Source organism: Salmo salar, chromosome 11 (genome assembly GCF_965601325.2).
Source record: "Salmo salar chromosome 11, fSalSal1, whole genome shotgun sequence".
Lineage (NCBI taxonomy): Eukaryota > Metazoa > Chordata > Actinopteri > Salmoniformes > Salmonidae > Salmo > Salmo salar.
This window is the reverse complement of record NC_138301.1, coordinates 118203013-118215512: the sequence shown is the minus strand read 5'-3', so window position 1 is coordinate 118215512 and position 12500 is coordinate 118203013. Positions and strand designations below refer to the sequence as shown.

Here is a 12500-nt window from a genome sequence, read left to right as displayed (position 1 = left end):
TAAAAACTCTATAGCCAATATAATAACTCTATAGCCACTATAATAACTATATAGCCACTATAATAACTAAATAGCCGTTATAACAACTATATAGCCACTATAATACCTATATAACTCTATAAAAACTATATAGCCACTATAAAAACAACATAGCCACTATAATAACTATATAGCCAATATGACAACTCTATAGCCACTGTAATGACTATATCGCCACAATAATAACTATATAGCAACAATAATAACTATATAGCAACGATAATTAATATATTACAACTATAATAACTCTAAAGTGACTATAAAAACTCTATAACAACTCTGTAATAACTATAACTCTATAATAACTATACAGCGACTATAATACCTCTATAGTGACTACAATAACTCTATAATAACTCTATAGTAACTCTATAGTAACTCTCACTCTAATAACTCTATAACTCTATAATAACTCAAACCCTATAATAACTCAAACTCTATAATAACTCTATCTCTATAATAACTATACAGTGACTATAATAACTCTTTTGAAATTATAGTAGCTCCATAATAACTCTATAGTGAATATAATAACTCTAACCCTATAACAACTATACAACTCTATAGTAACTCTACAGCGACTATAATAACGTTATAGCGACTATAATAACTCTAACTCTATGATAACTCTAACCCTATAACAACTATACAACTCTATTGTAACTCTACAGCGACTATAATAATGTTATAGCAACTATAATAACTCTATAATAACTCTATAGTGACTATAATAACTCTCACTCTATATTAACTTTATAACTCTATAATAACCATACAGTGAATATAATAACTATATAGCAACTATAACAACTCTATCTCTATAATAACTCTATAGCGACTATAACAACTCTATCTCTATAATAACTCTATAGCGACTATAACAACTCTATCTCTATAATAACTCTATAGCAACTATAAGAACTCTAACTCTATAATAACTATACAGCGACTATAATAACTCCATAGCGACTACAATAACTCTAACTTTATAATAGCTCTATAGCGACTATAATAACTCTAACTCTATAACAACTCTACAGCGACTATAATAACTCCATAGCGACTACAATAACTCTATAACTTTATAATAGCTCTATAGCGACTATAATAACTGTAACTCAATAATAACTCTACAGCGACTATAATAACTCTATAATAACTCTACAGCTACTATAATAACTCTACAGCTACTATAATAACTCTACTGCGACTATAATAACTCTAACTCTATAATAACTCTAGCTCGATGATAACTCTACAGTGACTATAATAACTCTATAGCTACTATATAAACTCCATAGCGACTACAATAACACTATAACTTTATAATAGCTCTATAGCGACTATAATAACTCTAACTCTATGATAACTCTACAGCAACTATATTAACTCTACAGCGAATATAATAACTCTATAGCAACTATCATAACTCTAACTCATAATAACTCTATAGTGACTATTATAACTCTAACTCTATTATAACTCTATTATAACTATTATAACTCTATTATAACTCTAACTCTATAATAACTATATTATAACTCTAACTCTATTATAACTCTATTATAACTCTATAATAACTCTATAATAACTCTAACTCTATTATAACTCTATTATAACTCTAACTCTATTATAACTCTATTATAACTCTAACTCTATTATAACTCTATTATAACTCTATATTAACTCTATGATAACTCTATAATAACTCTAACTCTATAATAACTCTATGATAACTCTATAATACCTCTAACTATAATAACTCTATAACTCTATAATACCTATATGAATCTATAATAACTCTATAGTGACTATTAGAACTCTAACTCTATTATAACTCTACTCTATAACTCTATAACTCTACAATAACTCTATGATAACTCTATAATAACTCTAACTCCATAATAACTCGATGATAACTCTATAATTATATAATAACTATAACTATATAATAACTCGATAGTGACTATTATAACACTAACTCTATTATAACTCTATTATAAGTATTATAACTCTATTATAACTCTATAATAACTCGATGATAACTCTATAATAACTCTAACTCTATAATAACTCTATGATAACTCTATAATAACTATATAACTCTATAATATCTCTAACTCTATAATAACTCTATAGTGACTATTATAACTCTAACTCTATTATAACTCTATTATAACTCTATTCTAACTCTATTATAACTCTATAGTAACGCTATGATAACTCTATAATAACTCTAACTCTATAATAACTCTATGATAACTCTATAATTCTATAATAACTCTATAACTCTATAATAACTCTACAGTGACTATTAGAACTCTAACTCTATTATAACTCTATTATAACTCTATTATAACTCTATAAACCTATAATAACTCTATGATAACTCTATAATAACTCTAACTCTATAATAGCTGTATGATAACTCTATAATAACTCTATATCTCTATAATAACTCTAACTCTCTAATAACTCTATAACTCTATAATAACTCTAACTCTATAATAATTCTATAACTCTATAATAACTCTATATCTCTATAATAACTCTAACTCTATAATACCTCTATAACTCTATAATAACTCTAACTCTATAATAACTCTATTATAACTCTAACTCTATAATAACTCTACAACTCTATAATAACTCTATAATAACTATAACTCTATAATAACTCTATAATAACTCTATAATAACTCTATAATAACTCCAACTATAATAACTCTAACTCTATGATAACACTAACTCTATAATAACTCTATAATAACTCAAACTATAATAACTATTATATCTCTAACTCTATAATAACTCTATAACTCTATAATAACTTTATATCTATATAATAACTAACTCTATAAAAACTCTAAAATAACTATAACTCTATAATAACTCTATAACACTATAATAACTTGAACTCTATAAAAACTCTATAACTCTATAATAACTCTATTATAACTCTAACTCTATAATAACTCTATAACTCTATAATAACTCTATAATAACTCTAACTCTATAATAACTCTATAACTCTATAATAACTCTATAATAACTCTAACTATAATAACTCTAACTCTATTATAACTATGACTCTATAATAATTATATAATAACTCTAACTATAATAACTATAACTCTATGATAACTCTATAACTCTATAATAACTCTAACTCTATAATAACTCTACAATAACTCAAACTATAATAACTCTACCTCTATGATAACTATAATTCTATAATAACACTATAACTCTATGCTAACTCTATAACTCTATAATAACTCTAACTCTGTAATAACTCTATAACTCTAGAATAACTCTGTAATGCTATAATAACTATATAACTCTATAATAACTCTACAATAACTCTATAACTCTATAATAACTCTATAACTATAATAACTCTATAATAACTCTATAATAACTCTATAATAACTCTAGAACTCTATGATAACTCTATAACTCTATCTCTATAATAACTCTAACTCTATAATAACTCTATGATAACTCTATAATAACTCTATAACTCTATAATAACTCTAACTCTATAATAACTCTATAACTCTATAATAACTCTATAACTCTATAATAACTCTATAGTCACTATTATAACTCTAACTCTATTATAACTCTATTATAACTCTATTATAACTCTATAGTAACTCTATGATAACTCTATAATAACTCTAACTCTATAATAACTCTATATAACTCTATAATCTATAATAACTCTATAACTCTATAATAACTCTATAGTGATTATTAGAACTCTAACTCTATAATAACTCTATAACTCTATAATAACTATAATAACTCTAACTATAATAACTCTAACTCTATGATAACTATAACTCTATAATAATAACTCTAACTATAATAACTATAACTCTATGATAACTCTATAACTCTATAATAACTCTATAATAACTCTATAACTCTATAATAACTCTATAACTCTATAATAACTCTATAGTCACTATTATAACTCTAACTCTATTATAACTCTTTTATAACTCTATTATAACTCTATAGTAACTCTATGATAACTCTATAATAACTCTAACTCTATAATAACTCTATGATAACTCTATAATTCTATAATAACTCTATAACTCTATAATAATAACTCTAACTATAATAACTATAACTCTATGATAACTCTATAACTCTATAATAACTCTATAATAACTCTATAACTCTATAATAACTCTATAACTCTATAATAACTCTATAGTCACTATTATAACTCTAACTCTATTATAACTCTATTATAACTCTATTATAACTCTATAGTAACTCTATGATAACTCTATAATAACTCTATAATAACTCTAACTCTATAATAACTCTATGATAACTATAATAACTCTATATCTCTATATCTTTATAATAACTCTATAACTCTATAATAACTCTATACTGACTATTATATCTCTAACTCTATTATAACTCTATTATAACTCTATTATAACTCTATAATAACTCTATAACTCTAAAATAACTATATATCTCTATAATAACTCTATAACTCTATAATAACTCTATAACTCTATAATAACTCTAACTCTATATTAACTCTATAACTCTATAATAACTCTATATCTCTATAATAACTCTAACTCTATAACATCTCTATAACTCTATAATAACTCTATTATAACTCTAACTCTATAATAACTCTATAACTCTATAATAACCCTATTATAACTATAACTCTATAATAACTCTATAACTCTATAATAACTCTATAATAACTCTAACTCTATAATAACTCTATAATAACTCTAACTATAATAACTCTATTATAACTCTAACTCTATAATAACTCTATACCTCTATAATAACTCTAACTCTATAATAACTCTAACTCTATAATAACTCTATAACTCTATAATAACTCTATTATAACTCTAACTCTACAATAACTCTATAACTCTATAATAACTCTATAAAAACTCTAACTCTATAATAACTCTATAACTCTATAATAACTATAATAACTCTAACTATAATAACTCTAACTCTATGATAACTATAACTCTATAATAATAACTCTAACTATAATAACTATAACTCTATGATAACTCTATAACTCTATAATAACTCTATAATAACTCTATAACTCTATAATAACTCTATAACTCTATAATAACTCTATAGTCACTATTATAACTCTAACTCTATTATAACTCTTTTATAACTCTATTATAACTCTATAGTAACTCTATGATAACTCTATAATAACTCTAACTCTATAATAACTCTATGATAACTCTATAATTCTATAATAACTCTATAACTCTATAATAACTCTATAGTGATTATTAGAACTCTAACTCTATTATAACTCTATTATAACTCTATTATAACTCTATAAACCTATAATAACTCTATGATAACTCTATAATAACTCTAACTCTATAATAACTCTATGATAACTATAATAACTCTATATCTCTATATCTTTATAATAACTCTATAACTCTATAATAACTCTATACTGACTATTATATCTCTAACTCTATTATAACTCTATTATAACTCTATTATAACTCTATAATAACTCTATAACTCTAAAATAACTATATATCTCTATAATAACTCTATAACTCTATAATAACTCTATAACTCTATAATAACTCTAACTCTATAATAACTCTATAACTCTATAATAACTCTATATCTCTATAATAACTCTAACTCTATAACATCTCTATAACTCTATAATAACTCTATTATAACTCTAACTCTATAATAACTCTATAACTCTATAATAACCCTATTATAACTATAACTCTATAATAACTCTATAACTCTATAATAACTCTATAATAACTCTAACTCTATAATAACTCTATAATAACTCTAACTATAATAACTCTATTATAACTCTAACTCTATAATAACTCTATACCTCTATAATAACTCTAACTCTATAATAACTATAACTCTATAATAACTCTATAACTCTATAATAACTCTATTATAACTCTAACTCTACAATAACTCTATAACTCTATAATAACTCTATAAAAACTCTAACTCTATAATAACTCTATAACTCTATAATAACTATAATAACTCTAACTATAATAACTCTAACTCTATGATAACTATAACTCTATAATAATAACTCTAACTATAATAACTATAACTCTATGATAACTCTATAATAACTCTATAATAACTCTAACTATAATAACTCTAACTCTATGATAACTACAACTCTATAATAATAACTCTAACTATAATAACTATAACTCTATGATAACTCTATAATTCTATGATAACTCTATAACTCTATAATAACTCTAACTCTATAATAACTCTATAATAACTCTAACTGTAATAACTCTAACTCTATGATAACTATAACTCTATAATAATAACTCGAACTATAATAACTCGAACTATAATAACTATAACTCTATGATAACTCTATAACTCTATGATAACTCTATAATAACTCTACCTCTATAATAACTCTATAATAACTCTAACTGTAATAACTCTACCTATATGATAACTATAACTCTATAATAACACTATAACTCTATGCTAACTCTATAACTCTATAATAACTCTAACTCTATAATAACTCTATAACTCTATAATAACTCTATAACTCTATAATAACTCTATAACTCTATAACAACTCTATAATAACTCTATAACTCTATAATAACTCTAACTCTATAATAACTCTATAGTGACTATTATAACTCTAACTCTATAATAACTCTATAACTCTATAATAACTCTATAACTCTATAATAACTCAACAGTAACTATAATAACTCTATAGCAACTATAATAGTATTGGCCTGAGGGCACACAGTGTGTTGTGAAATCTATGAATGTATTGTAATGTTTTTAAAATTGTATAAAAACTGCCTTAATTTCGCTGGACCCCAGAAAGCAGCAGCTAATGGGGATCCATAATAAATACAAATACAAATACAGTAAGTCATTCTTACCTAGAACCATTGTAATATTATCTTCCCTCTGCTCTACCATTTAACAAATAAATCAAAAGATTGGTAGACAATATTGTTGACCGTGACTCCCATCCACAGTGGCTCATAAATATATGGCACCTTGCACCTGGTGAAGGTGAGGATGTCCCAGGACTTCAAAAACATAGTAGCCTAAGCACTATCTTCTGTCTACCCTCTCTCCCCTACAGTGGCTCCTATAGACCATGTGTACGGCACATTGGGCCTGGTGAAGGCTAGTACCACCCAGGAGTATTCTAACCTCTCTAAACTGAGGGAGGAGATCGAAGGGAAGGGATCATTCACCATGTTCACCCCTAGCAACGAAGCCTGGGACCTGCTGGACCCTGTAAGTAGAAGTAACTGAAGTCAGTCACTCAATCAGTCAGTCAGTAGTTTGTAATTTGCAAAAAATGTTTTTAGTTAGTTTGTTAATTTGTTCATTCGTTGGTTAATTAGTATATTTCAGATGAAGCTGCTTAGACAGTTATAGCTCTGCTGGTCTCTCTCTCTCTCTTGCGCTAACTCTCTCCTGTTCCTCCTATCTCCAGGAGGTGCGTAGTGCCTTGGTGAGCAATGTGAATGTCGAGCTGTACAACGCCCTGCACTACCACATGGTCAACCGACGCATGCTAACGAAAGATCTGAAGAACGACATGTATATCACCTCCATGTACAACAACATGGGACTCTACATCAATCACTACTCCAATGGGGTACGTAGTAAACCCTTAACTTAAATTCATTCAAAATCAAGTCAAATCAAATGTTATTTGTCACATGCTTCGTAAACAACAGGTGTAGACTAACAGTGAAATGCTTACTTACGGGTCCTTCCCAACAATGTAGAGAGAAAGAAAATAGAGAAATAATAGAAAAGTTAAACACTGATACACGGGGTACCAGGACTGAGTCAATATGCAGGGAAACGAGGTAGTTGAGGTAGATATGTACACTGTAAAAATGTCTTGTTGTTTTTAACCCCCTAACACCCTGACTACATTGCTCGCGTCGTGTGCGGGAGCATTGCAAAATAAATGTAGGAATCTATGTTATTCAATTAATGCACCCACACTGCTCGTGCCCGTCAATGAGCGTCTGCGTTGTCAAGGGCTAAAATAGAAGTCAGTTCTATTTCTGATGCAGATCACGCTGCAAGTCCTGCCTCTCCCATCTCCTCATTGGTTTATAGAAGCAGGTACCCACGTGCCATCTCCTCATTGGTTTATAGAAGCAGGTACCCACGTGGGTGATTGAAAGACGAATTGTTGCCAGTTGTCGTGGCAATACTATGAAAGTTTAGATGCCAATCACCATATAAATTAAACAATGAAAAAACCTGGAAGGAGGAGAGATGACTAGAAACGATTCGGTTGGCCGTTTTTATGTGTGGATTAATTGTCGGAGTAGAGGACCTTGTGAATTTCAGGTAAAATAACAACTCAATGTTTATATCCCAGGACAAATTAGCTAGCAACAGCAAGCTAGCTAAATAGGACAAATTAGCTAGCAAGTGCAAGCTAACTAGCCATACATGTTTAATGCTTTTCCACCTGTCCCCAAATTAATGTCATTGGTTCAGAATGTGTTTTGATATTTTAACCTGCGTGTCGTGATCGCGTTTGGTGTAGGGGGACAAAATATATTTATGCATGATTGCGCACAATGGCGCACACGAACAGCCGGTTTTGGGATCCGTGTAAGGTCGATGAAATCGAATTAGCATAATAAAAAAATCCCCATAAAAATCTGTCAGTTTAATGTAACTTACTGATAGCCAGTCACCTGTATGAAAAAAAGGTACCATAAATAAAAAGTGCAGTATGTTACCGTAAAATATTTTACGGTAAGAAATACTTGTACTTACATTTTTGGTACCGTTTTTTTTATGGCAATTTACAGGTAACTGAACTGCTAAAAATGCCCTGTAATTTTACAGTACAGTAGCAGGCTACTGGTTGGCGTGAAAATACGGTTTACCTGTAAAATATTCATTTTAATAAGGGTGTCATTCTGACTGTTGTAAATCACACATCTCAATATACTGCGCTAACATGCCTAGGATATTACATCAAAATTACAACACATTACATTGGAATCATAACACACATCATCAATACAGGCACATACAGTATCATGGCATCATAATTCATATTTTTATGCGTGGTTATTGTTTTTTTTTTTTTGAGAAACAAAATGTTCTTCTCTGCATCTCTGCTAAAATCCAGGTAAAAGATTGAAAGGAATGTGAGTCTTATTCAGTACTTATTGACTGGTTCAGTCAGTGTGCCCCCTCTGCAAAATACCGCTGGCAGATCTTTTTTATAAATAATTACGATAAAACATGGGCTTAAAAATTAAGTTTAGTAATTCATTTGACATCTGATTTTTTTATTAAACAGAACAAATCTGAGGGGGCACATTCCCTATATGCATGACGCCTCTGTATGTAGTTAACCCCTAGCTAGCTCTTATCACTAGACTCTTGGCCAAGTTGTATTTATTCTGTCAACCCCTACCTATCCCTAAATCACAGGCATGTTTATTTTACCTCACATCAATCACTTTATATCATTGTTATTTTCAGAGGATGAATGATTCAATGAATCATCCGCATTAACCAATCACCTCTCTTCCTCTGCAGATCGTCACAGTGAACTGTGCCAGAATTATCCATGGTAACCAGGTTTCGACCAATGGGGTGGTACATGTCATCGACCGTGTCATCACCGCTGTGGGCAACACTATCAAGGATATCCTGGAGGTCAACGAAGACCTCTCATCCTTCAGCGTACGTACCTGACTATAATCTGACCTCTCCTCCTTCAGCATGCTGACCTGACTATAATCTGTCTCTCTTCCTTCAGCGTGCATACCTGACTGTAATCTCTTACTGTAATGTGACCACAATATGACAGTAGCTGGTATTAATCTGACCAGAGAGGTTTTCTACCTTCACTAACTCTTCACAAAAGATCAGAACTGGGATTCCTGTGTAAACGCATCCAGAAGGTCTCAGATGGGATGGGGAAACTGTTGTAGTAGTAGAAGTGGGGATAGTATTAGAAGTAGTACAGTACTAAGTCTCCTGTCCTCTCCCGCAGGCTGTAGCCTTGGCCTCAGGTGTGATGGATAAAATGGGCCAGCCAGGTCACTTCACCCTGTTTGCTCCCACCAACGAGGCCATGGAGAACCTCGGGGCCAGCTTCCTGGAACGCATCATGGGAGACAAGGCAGTCATCGGAGGTAGCCAATCAGAATACCAATAACCACTAATCCTACAGTGTCTTCGGAAAGTATTCAAAACACATTAATTTTTCCATATTTTGTTACGTTACAGCCTTGTTCTAAAATGGAGAAAAAAATTACAAATCTTCAGATATCTACACACAATACCCCATAATAACAAATGGAAAACAGGATTTTAGAAATGTTTGCACATTTATTAAAACCTTTAAACATAAATACCTTATTTACATAAGTATTCAGACCCTTAGCTATGAGACTCGAAATTGAACTCAGGTGCATCCTGTTACCATTGATCATCCTTGAGATGTTTCTACAACTTGATTGGAGTCCACCTGTGGTAAAGTCAATTGATTGGGCATGATTTGGAAAGTCACACACCTTTCTATATAAGGTCCCACAATTGACAATATATGTCAGAGCAAAAACCAATTAATGAGGTCGAAGGAATTGTACGTAGAGCTCCGAGACAGGATTGTGTCAAGGCACAGATCTGGGGAAGGGTACTGAAATATTTCTGCGGCATTGAAGGTTCCCAAGAACACATTGGCCTCCATCATTCTTAAATGTAAGATGTTTGGAACCACCAAGACTCTTCCTAGAGAGTCTGCAAAACTGAGAAATTGTGGGAGAAGGGCCCTGGTCAGGGAGGTGACCAAGAACCTGATGGTCACTCTGACAGAGCTCTAGAGTTCCTCTATGGAGATGGGAGAACCTTCCAGAAGGACAACCATCTCTGCAGCACTCCACCAATCAGTCCTTATTGGTAGAGTGGGCAGACAGGATCCATTCCTCAGTAAAAGGCACATGACAGCCCACTTGGAGTTTGCCAAAAGGCACCTAAAGACTCTGAGACCATGAGAAACAAGATTCTCTGGTCTGATGAAACCAAGATTGAACTCTTTAGCCTGAATGCCAAGAGTCACGTCTGGAGGAAACCTGGCACCATCCCTATGGTGAAGCATGGTGGTGGCAGCATCATGCTGTGGGGATGTTTTTCAGCGGCAGGGACTGGGAGACTAGTCAGGATCGAGGCAGAGATGAAAGGGGCAAAGTACAGAAAGCTCCTTGATGAAAACCTGCTCAAGAGCACTCAGGACCTCAGACTGGGGCGAAGATTCACCTTCCAACATGACAACGACCCTAAGCACACAGCCAAGACAACACAGGAGTGGCTTCGGGACAAGTCTCTGAATGTCCTTGAGTGGTCCAGCCAGAGCCCGGACTTGAACCCAATCAAACATCTCTGGAAAGATCTGAAAATAGCTGTGCAGCAACGCTCCCCATCCAACCTGACAGAGCTTGAGAGGATCTGCAGAGAAGAATGGGAAAAACTCCCCAAATACATTTTTACATTTTAGTCATTTAGCAGAAGCTCTTATCCAGAGAGACTTACAGTAGTGAGTGCATGCATTTCATACATTTCATTTCATGCATTTTTTTTTTGTTGTACTGGCCCCCCGTGGGAATCGAACCCACAAACCTGGCGTTGCACACACCATGCTGGCGTTGCAAACACCCTGCTCTACCAACTGAGCCACAGGGAAGGCCATCAGGTGTGCCAAGGTGTGAATACAGGTGTGCCAAGCTTGTAGTGTCATTCAAGAAGACTCGAGGCTGTAATCGCTGCCAAAGGTGCTTCAACAAAGTACTTAGTAAAGGGTCTGAATACTGAATACAGTTTTTATTATTTTAATAAATTACCAAACATTTCTAAAAACCTGTTTTTGCTTTGTCATTATGGGGTATTGTGTGTAGATTGATGAGGGGAAAAAAGCTATTTAAAACGTTTTAGAATAAGGCTGTAACGTAACAAAATATGGAATAAGTCAAGGAGTCTGAATACTTTGCGAAGGCACTGCATGGCCAGTTTATCAATAACCAATCACCTATGACCAGTTTATCAATAACCAATCACCTACGGCCAGTTTATCAATAACCAATCACCTATGACCAGTTTATCAATAACCAATCACCTACGGCCAGTTTATCAATAACCAATCACCTATGACCAGTTTATCAATAACCAATCACCTATGTCCAGTTTATCAATAACCAATCATCTATGACCAGTTTATCAATAACCAATCACCTACGGCCAGTTTATCAATAACCAATCACCTACGGCCAGTTTATCAATAACCAATCACCTATGACCAGTTTATCAATAACCAATCACCTATGTCCAGTTTATCAATAACCAATCACCTATGTCCAGTTTAT

General features: G+C 31.5%; 1 protein-coding gene across 4 annotated transcripts in view; it reads left to right on the top strand.

Moving 5' to 3' along the window:
* postna (periostin, osteoblast specific factor a) overlaps positions 1-12500 on the top strand; it is an 83288-nt gene that overhangs the window by 24218 nt on the left and 46570 nt on the right. For all 4 annotated transcript variants that reach the window (XM_082958319.1, XM_082958318.1, XM_082958317.1 and 1 more), the window contains exons 4-7: positions 7223-7380; positions 7583-7747; positions 9676-9822; positions 10136-10277. In XM_082958319.1, coding sequence (XP_082814445.1) covers positions 7223-7380; positions 7583-7747; positions 9676-9822; positions 10136-10277 — 612 coding nt within the window. The remainder of the gene's footprint in view (positions 1-7222; positions 7381-7582; positions 7748-9675; positions 9823-10135; positions 10278-12500) is intronic.